At 52.0% G+C, this 25,531-nt stretch overlaps 1 protein-coding gene across 1 annotated transcript in view; it reads right to left on the minus strand.

Moving 5' to 3' along the window:
• CELF5 (CUGBP Elav-like family member 5) overlaps positions 1 to 25,531 on the minus strand; it is a 48,704-nt gene that overhangs the window by 14,639 nt on the left and 8,534 nt on the right. The window contains exons 2-5 of the mRNA XM_055566660.1: positions 14,811 to 14,893; positions 3,786 to 3,837; positions 1,857 to 1,985; positions 248 to 327 (exon numbers count right to left, since the gene is read on the minus strand). Coding sequence (XP_055422635.1) covers positions 248 to 327; positions 1,857 to 1,985; positions 3,786 to 3,837; positions 14,811 to 14,893 — 344 coding nt within the window. The remainder of the gene's footprint in view (positions 1 to 247; positions 328 to 1,856; positions 1,986 to 3,785; positions 3,838 to 14,810; positions 14,894 to 25,531) is intronic.

The following is a 25,531-nucleotide window of genomic DNA, read 5'->3' on the forward strand; positions in this document are numbered from 1 at the left end:
ACATACTCACACATGGGCAGCCAAACACTAGCAGGACATTCTGCATAGTCTACACTTGCACGCTCACACACACACACAAGTACATACATATACCCAGTCATACCACCATCAGAGATGCACTTCTTTCTCCCTACCCTGTCCCCTCTCTGAAGAAGGGCTAGGGGTTACCAGATGGCTGGGATGGTCAGGCCAGGCCCCTCCCCCTTGCCTACCCTGACCCCAATTGCCCAGGGCAGCTCTGACTCACCGGCATGGTCTGGCTGCCGTGCAGAGCGTGTATGGCCGCCTGAGCCTCGGTGTGGGAGGAGAACTTCACGAAGGCACAGCCTGCTCCAAGAGAAGGGGAGGGGTGAGGGGACACAGAAGAGGGGCTGGCAGCCCTGCACAGCAGGTCAGCATGGACATGGGCAGCCCACAGGTCAGACAACAGAGAGACAGGCAGCCATATGTTCAGACAGACAGTGGGACAACAAAGAATCAGACAGTAAGACAACTGTTTGTCCAGCACATCATCAGAGGGTGTGAGGTGGTGCCCAGGATAGGGAGGCAGGAACTGCCCATTAGAACAAGTGAAGGGGACAGGATTAGAGAACACCCACCAGCCACCAATACCACAAGATCCAGAGTTGTAATCAGGCAGAATTAAAGTGACAAACCATCAGACACAGACAGAGATGTGGACACACTCGGGCAGAGGTACACTCAGACCCAGATGGATACGCCCATGTGACCAGAGTTGGATAGATGGGGATGAAGAGTCATCGGGCAAGGGCAGAATCAGGCAGACAGACAACCAGAGACCACCAGACACAGGCAGATCCAGACAGATGGTCATAGGATAGAGTTCCAGACAGAGGGCTATGGAAGGGTCACACGAATTTGGGGGAGAGGAGTGAAGACATTCTGGAATTCAATACTGATGACAGTCGCACAGTTCTGTGAATTTTGTGAAGCATTTCACTGTCCACTTTTTTTTCCCACTGTCCACTTTTAAAAGGTGAATTTTACAGTATATGTGTGTGTGTGTGTGTGTGTGTGTGTGTATACTCAGTCTTGTCCAATTCTTTGTGACTCTCTGTACTGTAGCCTGCCAGGCTCCTCTGTCCATGGGATTTCCCAGGCAAGAATACTGGAGTGGGTTGTCGTTTCCCCCTCCAGGGGATCTTCCTGACTCATGGATTAAACCCACGTCTCTTGCGCCTCCTGCCTTGGCAGTATGTGATTACAGTATGTGATCATATCTCAATTTTTAGAAAAGAGCCAGGCAAATAAATAGACAGGGACCATCAAATATATTCAGTCCTAGTAAGATAAAGTCACAAGGGCAGAGACAGGCCAGTTCTGGACAGAAACCTGAACAAGTAGAATCAGGTAGACAGAGATCGCCAGACACCTGAAGACCCAAACAGAGCAGACCAGAAAACAAGTTGCTGGAGATCATAAAACAATCATCCCTGGATGGTACAACCTTATAGGAACGGTGGAGTAAGTAGGATCAGGTACACCGACAGTCCAGGAGACACAGGCAAATCGAGACAGAAAGTCTGATGGACACAGACACAGGAGGCAGCCCCGGATGTCCTGGGCCGGCGAGTGGGACCAGGTGAGACTAGACGGCCTCTGCTCGCCCCGCCCCTGGGCCAGCCCCGCCCTTTTGTGTGCCTAGAGGAACCCCATCCGGCAGGCCTGCTTTCCACGTGCCAGGCCACGCCTACTGTGGGCCAGTCCCTCCCCACAAGCCCGGCCCCGCCCACCGGATCCAGCCTCCCTCTCCTGGGCCCGCGCCGACCCCATCCCACCAGCCGCGCCCTCCTATAGTCCAGTCCCCGGAGCTAGCCCCGCCCCTAGCTGGTCACCTTTGCTGCTGCCGTCAGGTCCCCGGAGCACGGTGCACTCGTCGATGACCCCGAAGGGCTGGAATAGCCGCAGCACGTCCTCTTCTGACTGCTGCTTGTTCAGCATCCCCACAAACAGCTTCCGGTCCCCTGTGGGCGGAGACACCACCTCAGCCAAGTCCTAGCCTCCGGGAACTTCCGCATCCCTCCAGCAGAAAGCGGAGGCACCGGGGTGGGGAGCGGGGCCCCTGGACCTCCCCGGGGCCCTCTTCTGCGCGTGTGAAGGAGGACGCAGCCTCGCGCTTTCCCGCCTTCTCACCCGCCCACGTCCGTGAGGCCTCCCACCTCATTCAGTGCCCTCTGCCTAGAATGCCCTCTCTGCCCAACTGCTCCCCATTCTGGGCAAAACGGCTACTCCCGCCTCTGTACTCCTCCCACCTCTCTGAGTTCTTCAGAAAGCCCACACACAGTACTAGGGTCTATGCCTTGCCTGGCCTGGGTCTATGTCTGTCTGCCATCTAAATTTTCTAGGCAGGGGTGAGCACTGAGGGCGCCTGCATTCTCACAGTACCCAGCAGAGCTCCCCATCGGACTTTCCCAGGGCTCCGGAGAAGCCAAAAAATCAATGTCTGATGAATGAATAAAGGTATGTGTGTGCAGAAGACCAGTTGTCTGGGGAACCTGGGATTGGCTGGAAGCCTGGCTGGGACCTGCCCAAGCCTAAGGCCAGGGGCCAGTATGGCCCAGCCTCTCCCATGTGAGGGACTAGAGCCCTCTCCCGCCTCCCGGGGGAGTTGCACTGCTCCCCTGTAATCAGGGACCAGGCAGCTTCCTCTGTGAGGAATGGTGAGTTGGGTTGCTATGGAAACCCGTTCTCTGGCAGCTGTCATTCATGGGGGTGGGAGGGAGAGAGAGGGACAGGGAGAGACCAAGAGACAGAGATAGGCAAAGAGAGAAACAGGAAGAGACAAAGAGAGACACACAGAGAGGCTCTGAGAGAACCAGAGAGATAGGAGGAGAGAAAAAGATGAGAGAGAAACAGATGGAGGGAGAGGGAGATAGAGATTGAGAGAGAGACAAAGAGAGACAGACAGAAATGAAAACATGCAGAGCCCCCTCTCCAATCCCTAACCCTCACTGGAAGCCAGGTTGAGAGTGTGAAAATGGGCTCCCAGCCCAGATGGGCTCTACCACGCTCCTATGCATACACAGAGGTCCTAACAACCCTGCCCCACACACCATTTCCAAGGCTGAGTGCTCTCCTTCAGGCCTGTAATCCATCTGAGATGGGGAGGAGGGGTCAAAGTATCTAAGAATGGCTAGTCTTGGATCCCATGGGGGACAGTCAAGCATCTCCTGATGGCACACACCCATCCTGAGGTCAAACCTCACGTAGACACAAGACAGAGCCTGCACACCCACACTCCCAGCCTAGAACAGTCAAGCACACACGCTTGCACATATACACCTACGCACCTATGCACAACCCAGGCACACAGATGTGCACACAGACAGGCACTGAACCAGCCAGAAAACACATGCCCATGTGCACACACCCATACACATCTGCACACAGGCATGCCCAGGAATGCATGCTCACATACACACATATGCACTGGCTCATATATCCAATTGTGCACACACACAACCCAGAAAGCCATCCATAGTCCTTTGGGGTCCCCCAGTGCCTCTGCATCTGAAGATATCCATCATTGCAACCTGAAATGAATCAGGTATTTCAAGTTCTAGGGGAAAGCAGCAGGGCCTGGCCATACCCTCCACAGCTGGGCCTGTGGCCCTGCGGTTAGGAGGGACCCATGCCTTCCTTCTCTACCACCTTGCCCCACCCTCACGGGGGCCTCTGCCTCTCCCACCACCTTTTGTGCAAGGATTTCCCTCCTCCCGTTCCTCCATCAACCCACAGTCTGGCAGCCATGGAGAGATGACAACTACCTCCACGGCTTTCGCTGTCCGCAGGCTTCACCTGGATTGGTCGCGCCATCTGTGAAGAAAAGGGGAGGGAGGTCAAGGTGGACAGTGGGGGTAGTGTGGTGGGAGCTTCATCTGGGCCCTGCCAGGCACTCCTGCCCACTTCCCCAGCCTCAGCATCCCACCACCTTCTGGCAGCAACCAGCACCTCAGTCACCACTGGGTGTGACCAACTCAGTCACACCCAATGACACATGGTCCTACCTCCAGGGCTTTACTCTTGCTACCTGGAAAACTCCTACTTTGCCTTCAAACCCCAGGAACAATACCCCTTCATCCAGGAAGTCTCTCTGCTGCACCCACCCCTCCTCCCCAAAGTATGATAGATTGCTTGCCAAGATGGCACAACTCCTGTGGTCCCTGTATATAATGGGACATTGTGGCTCCTCTCATTGAGAACTGGAGTCTGTTTCTTTACCTCTTCTATCTGGACTTGGCCATGCAACTTGTTTTGACCAATAGAATATAGTGGAAGTGAAGTAGTGGGAGTTCCAAGCCTTGGCCTCAAGAGACTTGGCCATCTTGGAACCCTGGAGATTTCAGGGTGGACAATTCCAGGTGACTCACTGGAGGATATGATATCTCATGCACAGAGATGCCCTGCTGACAGCTCATGGGGGTCCCAGCCCAGCTAACCCCAGTCAATCCCCAATTGACTACAGCTGCATGAATGACTCAGGATGAATCAGCCAAATTGTCCAGTTAAGCCCACCCTGGGCTTGCCAACCCATGGAATCATGAATAAATAAAATGGTTGAGGCAGCTTATTACTCAGCAGCAGCTGACTGGTACACCAAGGCAGCTAGTTTTAGCCAGCCCCCTGAGCCACAAGTCAGGAGAACTGTCATACTTGAATGGACCAGCCTTCAATCTGGCCTCATTGTTCTGGACATGTCTGTCCACCATCCTCCAGCACTGAAACTGGAAGAAACCAATGAACTATTCAGTGGAAGAAATTCTTCCCTAACTCCAGCTCCTGCAACTTACCCAGCCCTGGGTATGAGCTAATGCAAGTATTTCAGAACAGACTTGAGGAATGTGGGGTTGGGTGGCATTTACTTCTCTCTTGGCTCTAGGACAGAATCTTCTTCCCAACCCGGTGTCTCTGGTAAACTGTTCATCCAAGTTCAAAAGCCCCCAGGCAGGCAATCCTTCCACCTTTTGGGGCCTCCTCCTCTCTCTGCCTCAGGGCAGGAGGTGTCTCCATGTTTCTGCTTCCCTCCAGACTGAGACCATCACATTACTCCCCATCCTTCAGGGCAGGGTACAGGAGAGAATCAGAGGAGTTTGCTGAACTGAAGTGACCAGAAGGAAGTGGTCAACACCTGCCATGATAGAAAGGCGCCTGGTCCCTCTCCACCAGGCCTGGGGTCGGAACAAGTGCTGGTCCCAGCCCCCCTCCCAAGGCAGTCTTGGAGTAGATCCCCACAGCCATTCGGAGGTACTTGATGATACTTGATAAGTGTCTTCTAATCACAACACAGCTGCCCGGCAAGTTTTCAGAGAGAGAGGCACAATTTTTACCCTGTTTTTTATGGATGTCAAAATCAAGGCCTGGAGAGGTATTTTTCTGCTCCCCCTCCCCTGGTGGGCCCCCTCATCTGATATGCTCCCCCATTTCAAGTGTGTGTCTGAAGCATATATGGGCCTCCTCAATGTGAACTCAGCCTTGGGAGCCCCAGAACTCAAAGGGTTTCTATTTCCCCCATCTTGGCCCCCATTTCCCCCAGCGCAATCCTCCTGCCACCCAACCACACCCTCAGAGGGACCCTGACCACCTGGGAAAGGCCCAACCACATCTCCCTTCCCCCACCACACACACACACACACAAACGCACATATGCACGTGTGCGCGCGCACACACATCTTGGACCCTCTTCACCTGGGTACCACACCCCTCTAGCTGGAGGCCTGAGGAGAGATTATTTCAACCATATGAGACCAGTTTCTGGGCTGAGGGTAGACTGAAGTGGTAAAGGGAGATGGGAGGGAGGGGGCACCTGGGCTTCAGTCTCCCTCTCCTCTACCTCTCCCACCCGCCTCCGCTGGCCCTCACCTCCTCCCCCCCTCCCAGCACCTTGGGCAGATGAGGATGGGGTTGCCATGGCAACGCTGATTCACCACACGGAAGCTGGCAATTGTTGTTGCCATGGAAACAGCCTCTTAGGGGCGAGCCCAGCTCCTGCCTTGCACAAAAGAGATATTTAAATATAATCTTCTGGAGATGGATGAGCCGAGGGAGGGAGCGAGGGAGGAGGACCACAGGGAGGGAACCTGCCCCCATCAGGGCACCCTCCACCTTTACACCGTTCTCTGGGTCTGGATACCTGCTTCCCATCTCCCCCCACCTGCTGCAGAGCCTGGGACCTTCCGCCTCCTACTAGGAGGCCCCTTCCCCCTCCTGGGTCAGCTCAGCTGGAGGGAAGGGGTCCTGGCCTGGCTCTAAGAAGCCTGGTGGGCATCCCCTTCCTCTCCAGCCCCCACTCGAAAGTCGAGGTTCTGAGGCCCGGCCATCCACATCCCGCAGACCCGCGCCTCGCCTTACCCACCGGCCTAGAGATGTGCGCTAGGCTGGCATCCATGTGCCGCCGCCCGCCCGGCTGGCCCTGAGAGCACAGGCGCGCACACGCGCGCACGCTCGGGCTCCGCGCCTCGCTCTCCGCTCTCCGCGCCCAACGCCCAGGCAATCCGCACGCCAGAGGCCGGGCCCTGCCCGCCCAAGCCGGGAGGAGGCGTGCCGGGGAGAGCTGGGTTTCCCCTCACCCCACCCCTCCTGTCGCCCCTGCCCACCCATCTGGCTCTGCCCACCTCCTTCCGGCTCCCTGTCTCCATCTGTCCCACCAAGGTCTCTGCCGAATGCCCTTCCTCGCTGCTCTACCTTCCCTGGCTCCCCATTGTTGTATCCTTTCCCTGCCCTTCCCCTCCCTCTTTACACTTATTCAACAACATTTTCATGTGCTTCCAGCTGAGTAATTCTGCAACCTCAGGGAGCATTCCACTAGTAAGGCAGTGAGGGAAACAGAAGGATATGCAGACATTTCCAGACTCATGGGGTCAAGTGCTGGGAGAGCCTAGAGCAGAGGACAGTGAAGAGCCAAAGACTTTCCTGGAGATGCACTGAGATGGAAAATTTGCAGTGGGTTTTAAAGTATGAATAGGAGTTCATGGTGGGGTGGGGGTTGGTGAGGAACAAACTGGAGCAACACCTATGTCCATTGATTCATTTAATCTCCAAACAACTTTATGAAATGGAAACATGCTCCTTTTAAAGATGGGCAAATCAAAAAGGGAGAGGAGAAAATTAGAAGCAGAGACCAGATCTCCTGCCAGTTTTTTCAGGGGGAGTGGGGGTCTCTGAGAACCCAGCCATCCCTCCAGCCAAGGATCAGGTGGACTAGGGCTCTGGGCAGGCATACGTTAAGTGACTGGAATCCAGTCCTTGCTCTGCCACCCAGCTCTTGCTAAATGACTACAACCAAGCCATACACCGTTGGGAAAATAGGGTCCTTTATGTCTGACTTATGTATATACTGCTGCTGCTGCTGCTAAGTCGCTTCAGTCATGTCTGACTCTGTGTGACCCCATAGATGGCAGCCCACCAGGCTCCCCCGTCCCTGGGATTCTCCAGGCAAGAACTCTGGAGTGGGTTGTCATTTCCTTCTCCAACGCATGAAAGTGAAAAGTGAAAGTGAAGTCACTCAATCGTGTCCAACTTTTAGCGACCCCATGGACTGCAGCTTACCAGGCTCCTCCGTCCACAGGATTTTCCAGGCAAGAGTACTGGAGTGGGGTGCCATTGCCTTCTCCGTTATGTATATGAGAGATGAGGAAACTGATGCCACTCGGGGGAAGGACTGCAGGAAGACCCTTTGGTAGACAGGCTGGGGCCCCAAATATTCTCCTGGGTTTGCAAAGCTGTGCCTTTTGAAGGTGTGGGGGCCCAGAGAAAGCCCTGACTGCGTTGTTTCTGGATGGTGTAGAGGGAGATGAAGCAGGTGGACCCCTATCTGGGCTGTCTGGGCTAGCATTCCATGCTCTTCCTCTCCCATGCAAGCCCTTCTCCTGTTCTAGATTCTGCCGTGGCTCCCTATTGCCCTTGGGGTGGCGTGCCAACTCCTCATCCTGGCATCCGAGCCAACTTTGTTGCTCTGTCCCAACCATTCCTGCCCCTTTCTCCTCCCTCCCCCCCCACCGAGGACAATGGACTGGAACACACCCCTGTGCACCCCATCCTTGCCCAACAAGCCCCTTGGAATGTAACCTCCCCCCGAAGCCTTCCCCTCCATCCTACCTGCTTCAGTTGCTTTGCCCAGTCATTGCCTCGATGACAGCATCTCCCCCCACCCCTAGCACACATTCTGTTCCTCTCTAGGAGGGATTTCCAGGGTCGGGGCTGAGGTGAGGGGCTCTAAGACCTCCTCCTGAGAAAGAACCAGCATAGGGTCCACAAGTGGCAAACAAGATGAGACAAGACAAGACCTATGGTTTCCAGACTCCTGTCCCACAGGCAAGAGTTGGGCAGGCGTGCTGGGCAGAGTGCCCAGCATGGGAAGTAACCCAAGAGCTTGTGCCAGGCGTGTCTGAGCTGTCCCCGTTTCACGGGAGAACACGAGCTCGGGAAGAGACGTGACTGGCCAGAGTCCCACAGCTCGACTCCTGGGACCATGAGTTCATTCATTTGGCTGTGTATTTGCTAAGTGCATGCTCAGCCTCTGGCGTGTCCCAGCTCACAGGCCCCTCAAAATACACCACAAACCCATTTTACAGATGAGGACACTGAGGCCTCAAAAACCATATCCTGAGACACTTGGCTCCTCAGGGGCCTCCTGCTCACTCCCAGGACTGGCTTGACTCTGAGCCAAGTCATGAGATGTGGGGGTGGGTTCTGCAAAGGGACCACTTCAGATACCCCTGTGTACACAGAAGGGGGTTCAGGGGTTCAGGGAGGGGCCTTGTGGTGGAGTGCTCACAGTTTGACAAACTCAAACTCATCCCTTTCCAGAATGCTCAGATGCGCTGCATGGCTGCTCCCTGATCTGGCTCATCCCTCACTACCAAGAGCTTCACAAAGAAAGAGATAGTGTTGCCTCAAATGGCCACCAGCCCCTTGCCATCCTTGAGGTGGGAACTGGACCTGTTGCCTTTTGTCGCCAGAGTGGGACTTTCTTCCATCCCCAGGATCCCCACCCTGGTTTTGACAGGCCAGCGGAGAATCCCTGTGACAATCGGAGGTGTCGGCCCTGTGGATTCCAGGGTCCTGTGGTCCATTCTGGGTTCTATTCTTGGATTCTGTTATTCATTGTAGGATCTTATTCCAGAATGCTGAGATCTGATTAAACTGCATCCCCCATGGACTCTGCTGTCATATTCGAGGTGGGAATTGGAAGGGGTGTGTGTCACTTGCTGCAGAAAACAGCATTGGGGGGGGAGGGGGCGTCGGCTGTGCCAAGGTGGGGGAAGATGCACTGAGCTGGCAAACCACTGGGACCACTCCCTTGTTCATCAAAAGATGAAGAGACAGAGGTGTCGATCTGTACTGTGTTCCCTAATGCGCGCGCGCGCGCGCGCGCGCGCGCACACACACACACACACACACACACACACACACACACACACAGGGATAGGAAAGGTGCTGGCAGTCTTTGTCTCTAACATGGCCCAGCCCAGGGCCCCTGTCTCCCGGGCAGTGCACAGGCACGTGCAGCATGTGACCCTGCAGGGCAGGCTTTCTTCCGCAGCCAAGACTCCATTCTCTGGCATTGACACCTGTGGGGAGGCTTAGACTCCTGTGCTCAGACATGCTGACAGGCAAAGGGTCCTCTTGTCCAATAGACCCCATGTCTCCTTGTGCGATTAGTGAGCAAGCCTCCAGCTCTCCTACTGTAAGACTGGTTCCATTTCTGTGGGTGTTCTTGTGGAGGGAGGCTCACCCCCAAAAACAACCCCTTCTCTCATCAGAATTGGAAGACACACATATTCAGGGATCCCGAACTCCTGTGTATGAGACTGACCCAAACGTGGCATGTGTCCACCCAGAGCAAAACACTGGCAAGGATCTCTGTGCCTTAACAGCAAAACTAGAGACAACTCACATGTCCACCAGCAGGAAGATGGATGAATAAACGGTGCATCCAGGCTGTGGAATACCACACAGCAATGACAAAGCACAAAGCTACAAGGCATCATATTGAATCTCATCCGCATGGTAATGGAAGAAAAGGAAGGGCTGATTGCCATAAAAGTCAGAACAGGGGTTCCTCCAATGAGAAGAGAGGGGCTTGGGCTTGGGGACATGGGTCGGGGTGGTTTCCGGGTGCACAGTGGTAATGGGTGCTTGCTTTATAGTCAGTTGGGTTGCATGCACTTTTCACTAAATGTGCAGTATTTTTCAAATTTTAAGAAAAAAATTTAAGCTGAGCCCCTCTGTCCCCAGGATCTAGCTCTGAGCCTCCTCTTTATTTATCAGACATCTACCCTCACCTCCAGGGCACAGGGAGCAGCTTACAGGAAACTCAAGCAGAGAAGCCACAGGTTCAAGGTCTGTGAAGCAGGGTGGGTGGAGCCATAGTGCTCACCCTCCTGGGTGACCTGGGACAAGTCCCCTCCTCTCTCACCACAGTCCCCTTGTCTGTCACATGGGGCCAGAGCAGACCCAGGGCCCTGCTGACATGGCAGCTGGATGAAGTGCCCCAAAGTGCTGGGGGACAATGATAACACCAGGGAAACTGAGCCCTGAGAGGAGAAGAGGTGGCTTGAGGCCCCTAACCCCTCCTCAGCTGTGATCTGGTGTCAAAACGAGACAGACAACTCCCTAACCTAGATGTATAATGATGTTGCACCATGCTCCTGAGTCTAGAACATTCTAGGTCTACACTGTTGAACAGTCTAGAACATTCTAGATCTGCACTGTCTAACGTGGTGGCTGATCCCTGATCTAGAACATTCTAGATTTTGCAGTGTTCAGGACAGTAGCCTCTAGCCACATGTAGCCAGTGGAAGTTTAAATTTACATCTATTAAAATTAAATAACATTAAAAATTCAGTCCCTGAGTCACACTCACCCCTTTTCAAAGGCTCCATAGCCAAACGGAGCAAGTGTCCACCCTACTGGACAGCGGAGACAGAACATCCAGTAAATTCTATTGGATGATGATAGCCCAATATGGGGATGGGCAAACTACAGCCCTTTTCTGCACCCCGCCCCAGCCAGTTTTTGTCAATAAAGTTTTATTGGCACTTAGCCACACTCAATGTGATTGTTTTGTGCTTTCAACAGATGCAACAGAGGCTGTATGGCTGGCAAAGCTGAAAACATTTGTTCTCTGATCCTCTCCAGAAAAGTCTAAAAACTGACTCCATTCTTGGAAAAGCTCTGAGTAGGTTTACAACAACTTGAGGAAAGGAATCTACTTTTTCAATTGTCGATTTTATAAAATGCAACTCCACATTGAGCATCTCTGGTAACCACTAAGTGTTCTGGTTGAGAGGCATTGAGGGTGTGCAAGACACACACCAGATTTTCAAACACTTGCTGCTGCTACTGCTAAGTCGCTTCAGTCGTGTCCAACTCTGTGCGACCCCAGAGACAGCAGCCCACCAGGCTCCCCCTCTCTGGGATTCTCCAGGCAAGAACACTGGAGTGGGTTGCCATTTCCTTCTCCAACACATGAAAGTGAAAAGTGAAAGCGAAGTCTTAGGATGAAATAAAAAGAATGTGAACTATCTCATTAGTAAGTTTTACATGGGCCCTACTGACAGCCTCTTGATAGGATTTTGGGACAGTGGGTTAGAATAAAAGAAAGCATTAAAATTCATTTCACCTGTTTCTTTCTACTCTTTAAACGCTGCTCCTAGAAAAATCTAAATGCTGTATGTGGTATGCATTCTACATAATTCTCTTAGTACTGTTCTAGAACATTCACCAGCTCCTTATTCTCCTAAACAGGGTTCCTCAACTTCAGCACTGCTGATTTTGGCCTGAATCATTTTCTGTTGTGGGGGGCCGTCCTGTGCACTATAGGGTGTGGAACAGCAGCCCTGGCCTGTACCCGCGAGATGCCATGGTCAAGATGATCACAAATGTCCTCAGACATTGCCCAGTGTCCCTGGGGGCAGTAAACTTCCATTAGGTTCTCGTGCGTTCCCACACTCAGCTTGCCAGGCACACTCCTGCCTCCACGTCTCAGTACGCTCCGTGCTCACACCACCCCCATCTGCCAACACCCTCCCAGTCACTCAAGACTAGCTCCAATGCTTCCCCCTCCAGAAAGCTGCCCTGTTTGCCCTCCATGAGGTCATCACCACAGGTCACCTGGTTCTCCCTTGAGATGCAGTTCCCCATCACCCTTCCATCCAGCTGTTCATTTTGTGGTCACCCCCTGCAGTGAAGTGAATGGCTGTCCTGCCCCAAAACGTGTCCAATACCTAACCCCTGCAATCTATGAATGAGACCTTATTTGGAAATGGTATCTTTATAAATGTAATTAAGTGACAGATCTGTACACAAGGTCATCCTGGATTTAGGTGTCCAGGACTGGACTGGTGTCCTCATAAGAGAAAGGCAGTGGAGATGGCAGAGATGTAGACATGGAGGAGAAGGCCACCTGACAACAGAGGCAGGAATTGGAAGGATTACAGGCCAAGGATTGCCAGCGACCACAAGAAGCTGGGGCAGGGCAAGGGGAAGGGAAGAAAAACTGGTTCAAAGGGGATGCTGTGGGCAGTTTGAGCTCTGCTGGGTATGGGGTGCCTGAAGGAGTCACCAAGGGGCGTCTTCTGTACACAGAACTGGTAAGAGAAGTGCAGAATCAGGCCTATTAAGTAGGTGCTTAATAAAAGGTTGCTGGCTGGCTGGCAGGATAGATATGGATGAAAGAATTGGATTGTGCTAGGAAAGTGAGCAGAGAGAGGAGGACAAAGAGCCCTGAGACTGGGACTTCCCTGATGGTCCAGTTGCTAAGACTCCATGCTTCCAATGCAGGGGTCCAGGTTCTATCCCTGGTCAGAGAACTAGATCCCATATGCTGCAACTAAAGATCCTGCATGTTGCAACTAAGACCCAGTGCAGCCAAATAAATAGATAAATACATAATTAAAAAAAAAAAAGATGCTGTGGCTTCTTCCTGGCTCACTCTCAGATCACATGCCCTGAGGGAAGCCAGTCACCATGCTGTGAGGTCCCTCAAGTAGCAAGCACTGGGGAGATGCCCACAGAGAGGAGCGGAGGCCTCCAGCCAATAGCCACGCACTGGGCCAGATTTGCCAGCCACAGTAAGCTCTGGCTGAGGACTCCACTGCAACCTCAGGAGAAACCAGAAGCCAGAACCATGCAGCCAACTCATGTCCCAGTTCCTAACCCCTGGCAGCTGTGAGACAATGCATGCTGATTGTTTGAAGCCACTAAGCTAAGGAGTAATTTGTTACTTATTTTTATAAATAAAAATCTTGGCCACATAGTGAGGCATGCAGGATCCTAGTTCCCCAACCAGGGACCGAACCTGTGCCCCCTGAAGTGGAAGTGCAGAGTCTTAACCACTGGACCGCCAGGGGAGTCCCTGAAGAGTAATTTGTGACACATCGGGAGATAACTAATAGAATCCACCGAACTCCACTGTGCCCCTGGGTGCTACGGACGAACCTGCCCTCCAGTTTCCTGTTGGTTTGGGGAGGTGTTGGCTGAAGGTCCAAGTGAGGGAAAAGAGTGAATCCAGATGGTGTTTGCTCACCTTTGCATATCTGGTCCCCTCTTCTAGCATGTCCTTCCTCCTCATCTTTCAAGTCTCTTCTCAAATGCCACCTCCTCAGTGAAGCCCTCAGTGACCTCCTCAACAGTTTCTTCCCTCTACCCCACCACATTATACTCTTCTGGTGCTGAAGATCAGAGAGGTTGAGTTGCTGGTTCATCGTCACATGGCAACACCAGGTGGAAACTAAACAAGGAGCCCGCTGATGTGGCCGCCATAGCGTATGCTCTCGCTTCTGCCACTTCATCTTTCAAAGACGGGCTCTTTGCTCTGCAAGGTAAGGTTGAGGCCACCCCCCAAACCTTTGGATGCTTGCTCAGAGTTGAGTCAAACTCATGCCACAGCTTCTGGTTCCTGGCAGGTGAACCCCAGATTGTCCACTGTCAGCCGTGTAGCATCCATGCTCCCAGCAGGAATGGCAAGATGCCACCCTAGCATCCTCTGAAGCCCCTTGATACTGAAGGGTCCCTGAGATTTCTAGAGGGAAAGGCGACACTCCCTGCCCCCAAACTCACGGGGTGGGGTGCTACAGATCTCATTGAAGACCTGGCTTGGCAGGCTGAAGGGGACCTTCCATCCTTTCCTGGGGGCAGGGACCTCCTGCCCACCCAAAAAGGACAGGGCTGACAGGAGAGAACCAGCAGGCCCAGAGCCTGGGCCAGCCTCCCCTGGGGAGGAAACACCACTTAAGGAGCCATAGCTTTACTTGCTCCATAAGGACAAGAGGAAAGAAAATCCCCTCCTTTCTTATGGTGAGAGGTAGGTAGGGTCCAGTCTCCTCCCACAAGGCCCTGAACATCTGCCTTCATCCTCTTGTTGCCTTCCCCTCCTCCCTCTCTCCTCCTCACTCTCTCTGCTCCAGGAACATGGCCCTCCTGGTTGTTCCTCCAACACACCAGGCACCATCCTGCCCCGGACCTTTGCCCCTGCTGATCCTCTGCCTGCTAATGCTTCCTCATCCTCCAATGACACTCTCATGTGAAGCCAGGTGCCCTCGGGCAGTGTGCAACCTCCACAACCACACAAAACCACCCTGACATGAAGTGCACAGCCAGGGATGCAGTTAACACACAAGAAATGCCCATCCAGGTGATGATTTCTGTGTCTCTGCTCCATTCGTTTCTTTCTGAGTTCAGAGGCAGATGAGCTTCACAGCTGATCCCAGGAAGGACCTTAGCCTTCCCCAAAATGACAGCATCCCCTCCATCTGCCCCTTCACTTCCCAGCAGCATCCAGCACTCACCCCGGGCAAGGTCTTCTGTTCGTGCAGGGCAGTCTGAGCTTTGATGGCGGAGTCCCTGGCACAGTAGGTGAGAAAGGCACAGCCTGGAGGGGAGAGAAATAGAAGTGTTAGGAGAAAAGGAGGCTGTGCACCCATGTTCACAGGAAGATCCACTGTGAACCACTCACAGGAGATCCGCAGAGGAGTCAGATCCACAGAGACAGAAAGTAGATGGTGGGGGCCATGGGCTGGGGAAGGGGATGGGGAGTCAGTGTTTAATGGGGACAGAGTTTCAATTTGGGAAGATGAGAAAGTTCTGGAGATGGATGGTGGAGATGGTCGCACAACAATGGGAGTGTACTCAAAGCCACTAATTTCTGCACTTAAAAATGGTTAAAATGGCAAACTTTCTGTTATGTGTATTTAACCACAATTTTAAAAGCTTAGGAAATAAAAGAAGGAAAAGTGATTAAGGTGGTAAATTTAAATTATGTGTATTTCACTATAATTTTAAAAATAGAGAAAAGGAGGCTGGAGCCCCCTTTGGGGTGGGGCAATTAGGAGTAGCTCAGCTCTCCCCTTCCATACCCACACTTCCCAAAGGCTGCGACGGGAAAGGCAGAGAGGCGAATCAGCTGTTAATTAAATCTGTGGCTGATGCTAAAAAGCGGGGTGAGATGGGGGGTGGGGGAAGGGGGAAGCGGCAGAGCTGCCGCCCCAGGGAGGAGGATAGTGAGGGGCATCAGCAGCCCCAAGGAACCAGAAGAAGCCTCAGCACTGGACTGAGGAGCACAGTGACTCTGGCACTAACCAATTCTGTGGCCTTGGATGGCCCGTTGCACCTGTGTGGGCGCCTCAGTTTTCCCCATCAGAACAGATGCTCGGAGGGTGCAGTGGAATGGACCAACCTAGATGCGGGGGCGGAGCTAGAGGGGTGGGGCGTGGCGTCAAATGGAAGGACCAATCAGGAGAGGCAGGGGGCGGGACCGGCTCTAAAGTGGTCCAGAGCCGGGGTGTGATTGGAAGACGTCCTGAGTGGGGGCAGGGGGTGCCAGGCATGAGAGCCATAGAGACAAGAAAGGTTGCAAGACAGAGACCGAAGAGAACTGAGCAGAGGGAGGCGCCCAGAGAAAGGCCAATGAGATTAAAGATATTTTAAAAGATTTTGTGGGGTGGGAGATGCAGGCAAGTTCTTTGGGATGGACACAGGGATCCGGGCCTCAGAGCTGGGTTTGCCTCTCTAGCCCCAGGGGACCTCAGTTTCACTGACTGAAATGAGACCATCGTTGGCTGCTCTGATGCTGTCGAGTCCTGGGTCCTCCACCCCCAGCTCCCTTCCCATGGTCTCTCAGCTTCCCCCGACGGGGACCCCCTATGCAGAGCCCCTGGGAACAGCTTTGGGGGCACCACTTTCGCCCCAGGCTGGAGTTAATTAAAGCTGCATCCTGCTGGGCTGCGCTCACTTCGCCGGCTGCTCCCACTAGCTGGGCCTGGTGGTGGGGAGGAGTCTCTGACCCAGGCCTGAAAGGTGCCCTGGGGCCCTGGGGAAGGGGCACCAGGCAGAGCTGAGGACAGCTTCTAACATTCATTTTTTTAAAAATTGTGTTGGGAATGTAAAATGGTGCGGCGGCTGTGGAGAACAGTTTGGCAGTTCCTCAAAAAAGTTAAACATAGAATTACCATATGATCCAGCAATTCCACTTCTGGGTATATATCCCCAAAGAATTGAAAGCAGGGACTCTAAAAGAAACACTCGTGCTCATAGCAGCATTATTTGGGACAGCAAAAAGGTGGAAAAACCCCAAATACCCATCAACAGATGAATGGATAACAAAACGCTGTCCATCTATACAAGGACCACAAAGAAAGGAGATTCTGACACCTGCTACAACATGAATGAACCCTGCAGACACGATGCTCAGTGAAATAAGCCAGACACAGAAGGACATTTACAGTATGATTCCACTCAAATGATGTCCTAGAGGAGTCAGATCCACAGAGAGAAGGAAGTAGATGGTGGGCCCAGGGGCTGGGGGAGGGGATGGGGAGTCAGTGTTTCATGGGGGACAGAGTTTGGGAAGATGAGAAAGTTCTGGATGGTGGGGATGGTTGCACAACAATATGAATGTGCTCAGTGCCACTGAGCTGTGGACTTAGAAATGGTCAAGATGACAGATTTTGCTATGCATATTTTACCAGAATAAAAATTTGTAATGGGAGATATTACAAACACACCCTCTTTATATATTGTGTGTGCTTATCCTTTTTTGGTTATATTTAATGCCCATATCTTCTCCCAATACACGTCTTCCTGCCTTTTTTTTTTTTTTTGAGTTTCTATTTTCTGAATTGAATCTCCAGGGTCTTCAAGGAATGCAGAGGCACTAAGAAAATAGCCATAAGGCCTGAGAGACATTAGGCATGGCTGGAAAGAAATTGGGAGGTATAAAAAAGGGGCAAAGCCCTTTCTCCTTGGGTCTTTTCTTGCCTGTGGAGCCCTATATGCAGAAGACAGAATGTATCGGCTCTAGGAGCGTAGGTATAACCCTTGAACAACCTTTTGCCAGCCTGTGGATCTGTCTGGAAGGCTTGCAGCCAGATAGACGGAAAAAAACAACCACCAAAAAAAACAAAACAAAACAAAACACACGAGCTGCTGTCCCTGGTACTGAAATGTCTCCTTGTTTTCTTGGCACTATCTTCCCAGCCTCTTAGCTTCTTTTTCTAACTGGTGAAAATGTGTCATATTTACCCATTTCTTGATAAACAGAGCCTTGAATTTCAGTTTCTATTAGGGCTGAATTGTTTCCCTTCTCCATCAACTCAACTCATTCTCCTAATCTCCAGGACTTCAGAACGTGATCTAATATCATTGCAGATATACAGTCAAGGTGAGGTCATACTGGAAGTAGGGTGGACCCTAATCCAATAGGACTGGTACCCTTATAAAGGGGGGAAACTTTGATCCAGAGACAGACACACAGGGAGAATGGCATGTGAAAATGAAGGCAGAAATCTGGATGATACAAGGATTTCCAGCACCACCGGAAGCTGGGAGATTTGGATCAGATTCCCAGTCACAGCCTCAGGAGGAGCCGGCTCTGCCAACACCACCTTGATCTCAGACTTCTGGCCTCTAGGACTGTGAGAAAATACATTTCTGTTTTTTAGGCACATTATTTCGGCAGCCCTAACAAACAAATACAGTTCTCAATGAATACAGACCTCTAATGATGTTAATAAATCTCCCTAGATTTTTCTTTATTATTATTATTTGCCACACTGCACAGCATGTGGGATCTTAGTTCCCTGACCAGAGATCAAACTCAGGCCCCTTGCATTGGAAGCGTGGGGTCTTAACCACTGGACCACCAGGAAAATCCCTAAAGCTCCCTAGTTGTTAATGCTAATAAGCTTATACTCAATATTGATTCATTTAATCCTCACAACAACCCCACAAAGGAGCTGTTAGCATCGTCCTTGTTCTGCAGATGAGGGGTTGTGGTACCAAGAGGGGAAGCGACTTGCCCAGGGTCACACAGTGGAACATCAGAGGCACCGTGAACTGTGTGCCAACCACTTGGATACAACTACCTGGAATTTGTATCTTTTCTAAAAATTTCTCCTAGGGCCTATGGGGAGGACCACAGGCCCTTGCCTTACCTTGCCTTGAAAGGAACCTTAAAATAGTCTCACCTTTCTGAGATAATCTGGGACTGGATCCAATGGTGAAGAGGCCGTGGAGCACATTTCAGTTGGGGATTGGGGGTCTGGTTTGCCGTGTCCTAGTCCTAGAGTGACCCTCCCAGGGAACTCTCAGCCCAGCCAATGCCCACGATGAGTGAGCCTCTTCTCAGAGATTCCAACCCTGGTTACCCTCACCCCACACACCAGACTTGTCCACCATAAGAGTGTGTATGTTAGTCTCTCAGTCGTGTCCGACTCTTTTGTGACCCCATGGACTGTAGCCCACCAGGCTCCCCTGTCCATGAGATTTCCCAGACAAGAATACTGAAGTGGGTTGCCATTTCCTTCTCCAGGGGATCTTCCTCACCCAGGGATAGAACTGGGCTCTCCTGCATTGTAGACACATTCTTTACCATCTGAACCACTAGGGAAGCCCCATGATAAGAGTAGGGCCAGGTATTCAGCAAAACACATCCCAAGCCCCATGCTGGCCAAGCCCTGGAGTTCCGTAGAGGTGGGGTGAGTCAAGAAGGCAGCCCTACCTCCAAGAACCAATTGCCAAAAAGGCTCAACCCTATGATTTCCTTCACACCCACTCTTATTTTCAAAGTCTGGACAAAGGTTGACCTCTTGACACCCAAGGTGGAACAGGGACTAATGGGGGGGTGTGTGGTCTTTGGGAAACAAGAGATTTCCTCAATGTATGAAAGCAGTCTACCAACTGATCTATCTCATCATGGTGCTTGCTCTTTGTAGGGAGGGAGCTCCCTGTCACTGCTGCTTAAGCAAGCAGAAGATCCCCCAGAGAGGAAATTTCTTTGCTGGGAAATCCTGAGGATCCCTCCTCTTGCCAAGATCCTCTGTTCTCTGCTCCAAGATCAGAGCTTTTGGGATTTCCAAATCAAAGTTGTAACAATGCTAGTATGATAATAATTGAAGTCCAGTGAGTGCCAAGCATCTTACAGGGACATCACTCATATGAACCCTTTGAACCCTCAGCCCAGCCCAAAAGAAAGAATTGATACCATTGTATCTTTCTCGTCATTTTAAGATGAGGAAACTGAAACACGAGACAGACATTGAGTTGTCTGCCCAAAGTCACACAGAGGTGAGATTTGAACCCTTGAAGTTTAACCCCAGTCCTGACCCTTCTGCACCACAATATCCCCCATTATTATAAGATAATGATAATAGTGCCAGTAAACAGCCAACTCACTGAGCCCCTAGGCCAGTCGCTGTCCTGGGTACTTTACTTCACACGCCCCTTTTCTCTGCAGGAATCCTGTGGGGGGTGGATGTGATGCACAGTATGGAGGAACTGAGGTTCAGAGAGGTAAAGTGACTTGCCTATAACTGCACAGCAGGTAAGGGGTGGGGATGGAATTTGAAGCCAGGAATATCTGATGCCGTGGGCTTCCCTCCTATCCACTGCACCTCTAGGGTTTTGGTCCCTGGAGTACAGAGTGGCAGAGGCACCCAATTCTACCATCTTCCATAAAACTCACTTCAAACCTTTCATACTCCAAGACAAAGGAGGCCTTAAGTGTTTCCATGAAAAGACCCTGTGGGCCATGGATAATCTAGACACCAATTGTTTGATGCATGAATAAACTGAATCATTAATGATACAGGCTTCCCAAAAGTGGAGCCCCAGGGTGACTCCACAGAGCCTTCAATGGTGGGGAGAAGAGTGTCCACCTTATAGATGAGGAGGCTGAGGTTCCCAGTGGCCCAGGTCACCCACAGAAATGATAGGGCTGGGACTTAAGCCCACATCTGCATGACCCATGGCAAAGGGCTCTTCCCCCAGCCCACAAGGATGCTCCTCTCTCCAGTCCTGGAGATGCTCCTGAGAAAGGGAGCAGAAGTAGCCATGATCCCTTCACGGCAACAGGTCTCTGTTCAGCTGGGGCTCTGGGGACAACACTTTGACTGATGGGTGATGCTAAGGTTCCCAGGCTAGGTAGAGACAGAGATGGACACACCTCCCTGTGTGTCATCAGCCTGGAAGACAGAGTGAGGGATACAGGGCTGGGGGAAGCCCAGAAGATGAGGAGCATCTTCAGGCACTCAATAGTGATCCCCCTAGAAAAGATACACCCACTCCAGGAATCTGTGAATGGGACCTGATCTGGAAAAAGGGTCTTTGCAGATGTAATCAAGGATCTTGACATGAGGTCATTTTGGACAACCAGGTGGACCCCAATCCAATGCCAAGCAAACTTATTTGAGACAAAAGAGGAGAGACAGATGGAAGGACAGGGGAAGATGAAAGCAGAGACTGGACGGATGCAGACACAAGCCAAGAGATATGTGGAGTCTCCAGAAGCTGGAAGAGGCCAGAGGGACCTCCCTGAGCCTCCAGAGGGAGCAGAACTTTGATCTCAGACTTTTGCCCTTCAGGCCTGAGAATCTGTGGTCATTTGTAACGGCCACCCCAGCAAACCAGTACAGATGGGAACCCAGGAGGAGAAGCAGTTTAGAAGGAAGATGTGAAACCCAATTTGGGCCCTGCTGAATCTGAGGGTTTGCAGGTCTTTATGGAAAGGACCCTCCAGGACTGACTAAAAAAAACCCCAAGTGGCCCAGGAAGATGTACCAGCTGTGTACATGGAGCCAAGCTCTGCTGAAGCCCCTCCCCCATCATCCCTGGAGCTTCACACTACTTTTATCCTCGTGTTACAGGTGAGCAAACCCGTGTCCAGAGATGCTGAGCCGCTTTCTTGATGTCACACAGCAAGTCGGAAACAACCCTTGCTACTAAAGGCAAACTGGGGGTGGCTAAAGGGCTTCTGAGTCCCAGAAAATTCCACAGCACTGGGGATGACTTAGGTCTTGGGAGCTTAATACCCTGATCTAATGAACTAACAACAAAAAAAATGTTTTAAAGATGAAAACAGAGAATTCCCTGGAAGTCCAGTGGTTAAGACTCTGTGCTCTCACTGTGGAGGGCTTGGGTTCAATCCCTAGTCAGGGAACTAAGATTCCACAAGCCGTGCAGTGTGACCAAGAAACACACAAAACAAACAAAACCCCACCAAGAAAACACAAAATAAACTCAAAAAATAAATAAAAGGAAAAACAATTATTTTCCTTTTTACTATTCATAGCTGTCATGTTCAGGCATAAGTCTGGGATATTTGTCACTTCCCAGGGAGCTTGACAGGTCTAGGAACTGATCCCAATGGACACTGGTGGTGTCCCTGTCTGCACCCTGGTCCCAGATACACCTGGCCTCTCGCTGACCTGCCTTTGAATTTGCCATTTCCTTGGTCCATACATCATCACCCTCATCTTTACCTGGCTCATTTCTCCTCAACCTGCAGGTCCCAGCTGAGTCACTCTTCCTCCAGGAAATCTCCCCATCCCCGACTGATGCTGGGGCAGGAGGATTGGCGACAGGTAGCGTCCATGTCACTGATGTGTCCCCAGTGCTCAGCGTTGGGCCCATTACACAGCCCGTGCCCAGGAAGAATTTGGCCACTGTACATGGTCTCCATCCTAGTTCAGCCCCACCTGGACTGCTCATTTCTCCTCCCCACTGGTCCCCGGCTCCGCCCTCGTCCCCCCATTATGTCCTCCCCAGAGAAGCCACGAGAGGGCGCCTGTGAGCGCCTGAGTCAGGCCCCGCCCCTCCTCTGCCCACAGCCCTTCAGGGTTCCCACCTCCCTGAGGGAAATGCCCAAGTCCTTCCACAAGGCCCTGCACAACTAGCTCCTTCCTCTCCCTGCCCTCCCCTCCTTCCTCTCTCCCCCTCGCTCACTCTGCTCCAGACACACAGACCTCTTGACTGTTCTTCACACACCAGGAATGGTCCTGCCCCAGGGTCTTTGCATGAGCTGTTCTGGGATGTATTTCCCCTCTGATCTCTGCAGTTTACTCTCTTACTTAACTTAAGGTCTTGGCTCAAATGTCACCTCCCCCGGTGAAACCTCCTTGGAGCACTCCGTTTCAAATGACAGTCCTCAAACATGCCCCCCTCCCCGTTCTATATTTTCCAGTACCCTTAGAACCATCTCAAATGTCACTTTTTTTTCCCCCTTGTTTCTCCCATACTGAAATGTCACTCCAAGAGGATGGGGGGGCAGATTTTTCAGTTTTGGGTCCCTAGTACCTAAATAGTGTCAGCCACACAGTAGGTGCTCAGTAAATACTGACTGAAAAATGAATGATTTTGCTTCCAAGATGACCTGCTAATATCAAGACCACCTTGTGGGCAACGACCCCATTTGATTTGTTTTCCTGCCTCCCCTCCCCCACCATGCCCAGCATGGGGTCAGTCGGTATTTCCCAAGTACCGCCAGGTGTGCTGGGAAAACAGAGGCAGGAAAGACAACCTGTTTCATTTCTCTCTGATCATCAACATCTCCCCTCCCCAGCTATAACCAACTGTGTGAACCCCTCATCTCAAACCCTTTTGAGCCCACCCCCTCACCACACACTGACACCCCTAATTCTAGTTCTTTAAATTCAGCTCTAATCTGGTGAGTAAAGATGGGATCTAACCCTGCCCAATACCTTCCTGCTGTGTGCTCTAGGGCCAGCCACTTAACCTCTCTGAGCCTCCACTTTCTCATCCATAAAATGACAACATCATCCATTCAGCACTATAGGCGACACTCCCTTCTGCTGTGGGGCCACCTCTCCACCACCCCTGCTCCTGGCCGCCCTCTCCACCTCCTCCTCCATCCTCTCATCCTGAAGCTGTCCCCCACTTAACTGGGAACAGAGGGGCTGATGGTCCCCACTCCCCTATTCACTGTCCCTCCCTCCACTTATGAACTCACTGGCTCCTGTCCAGGAGGGCAAGACCTAGGACCCAGGGCTCATGCTTCATCAGGCACAGTGTTCTAGCCTCACCTCCTATCTCCCTGGCTGCTGCTCCTTAGCCTCTGTTGCTGCCTCCTCCTCTGTCCCCACGTTACAAACAGGGCTTCTCAGGGTTCACCTGGACCTATGACTTTCTGCCTGCACCCATGTCGACTGCTCCCATGGATTTAGTCACCATCGCTGCACCAGTGGTTACTCCATCAGGGCACCCACCCATCCATCCACCCATTCACCTGTCCATCCATCCATCCATTCGTCTGTCCATCCAGCCACCCATCCATCTGTCCATCCTCATATCTATCCATCCATTCACCCATTCTTCTATCCATTCATTATCATCCATTCATGTATCCATCCATCATTCACTCATTTACCCATTCATCCATCCACCCACATGTCAAGCTATCAAGCTATCTCTCCATCCACCCATCCATCCATCCATCTATGCATCCACCCATCCACCTGCTGAGTTTCAGGCACTCACTGTTCTGGGCACTGGAGACTAGCAGTGAACACAAAAGGCAAAAATACCTCATCTTAATAGGGCGTCTAGTCTACTGGGAGGAGAGAAACACAAATAAAATAAATAAATTCTATGGTACATCAGAAGTTTTCATTTTCACAGAGGTAAAAAAAAAAAAAAGGAAGCAGGAAAGAGGGATGTGGAGTGTTGGAGAGTGGCTGAGATTATAAATCAGGTCCACAGGATGACTTCACTGAGAAGGTGGGCTTTACAGAGGATAGGGAGGAAGTGTGGTCCAGACAGTGGGCAAAGCCTGTGCAACGGCCCTGGGGCAGGACCATTCCTGGTGTACTGAAGGAACAGCAAGGAGCTTGTGTGTCTGGAGCAGAGTGAGAGAGGGAAAGAGATGGAGGAGGGGAGAGGTCATAAAGGGGGGGGAGAGGTCATAAAGGGCCTTGTGGGCTGTGGGGAGGACTTGGGGTTTTACCCTTGGGCAGGTGGGAGCCCTGAAGGACTGTGAGCAGAGGAGGGGTGGGGCCTGACTCAGGTGCTCACAGGGACCTTCAGCTTGCTGGGAGAAGTTCAGACTGTGGCTGGTGAGGGTGGGAGCTGGGAGATCAGGGGAGAGGAGACTAAGCTAGTCCAGGGGATGTGATGGGGGTAGACAGAGGAGTGGGGAGACATGAGTGGACTGGAGAGGTTTAGAAGGCAGAGCCATCAGGAGGGAAGGATAGGGGAGCAGAGGTGTGAGACAGGGAGAGTCAGGGTGACTCTGAGGTCCTGTTCTGACACACTGAGGGCTTATCTCCATGACACTATGCTGACCACCAATTGCTCAGGCCAGAATGTTAGTGTGATCCTAAATCAGGATCCCCCTCGGCATTGCTGGCATCCAGGCTGGGTCATCCTCTGTGTGTGTGGGGGGTGCTGTCCTGGCCACTGTGGGGATGAAGCAGCACCCCTGGCCCCACCCAAAGCCAGGAGCCCCCTCAGTCATGACCACCACAGATATCCCCAGACACTGCCCAGTGTTCCCTGGTTAAGGATCGCCCTGGGTGAGGCCCACTTCACCAGATCCCTCCCTATTGGATCCCACCAAGAGATGATGATTTGACTTTTTAAATCACTACACATCACCACTCTTAGGACTGCTCAGCGTTCTGTCCACTTTCTCACAGCGCATCGCGCTCCTCTTGGTCACACAGTAGGTCTGGTTCACTCAAAGGTGGCACATAGCAGGAACTCAAAAAAAAAAAACAGTTGAGAGAAGGGGTGGGTAAGTAGGTGAATAAACAACCTTGTAGCTCTGCCTAACCACACGGGGTAGCTCTGCTGCTGCTGCTGCTGCTGCTAAGTCGCTTCAGTCATGTCCGACTCTGTGCGACCCCACAGATGGTAGCCCACCAGGCTCCCCCGTCCCTGGGATTCTCCAGGCAAGAACACTGGAGTGGGTTGCACATTTCCTTCTCCAGTGCATGAAAGTGAAAAGTGAAAGTGAAGTTGCTCAGTCATGTCCGACTCTTAGCGACCCCATGGACTGCAGCCTAGCAGGCTCCTCCGTCCATGGGATTTTCCAGGCAAGAGTACTGGAGTGGGGTGCCATTGCCTTCTCCAGGGGTAGCTCTAGATGATGACAAATCCCTTCCAGCATAGACACTGCTGTGATGAACTTGTTGTGTGTCCTTGGGGAGGTGCTCTCCCCTCTCTGAGCCTGCACTTCCCACATATATCATTTTGCTCTGGAGACCCCTAGCTGGGGTGG

This window comes from Bubalus kerabau, chromosome 1 (assembly GCF_029407905.1).
Source record: "Bubalus kerabau isolate K-KA32 ecotype Philippines breed swamp buffalo chromosome 1, PCC_UOA_SB_1v2, whole genome shotgun sequence".
Classification (NCBI taxonomy): Eukaryota; Metazoa; Chordata; class Mammalia; order Artiodactyla; family Bovidae; genus Bubalus; species Bubalus kerabau.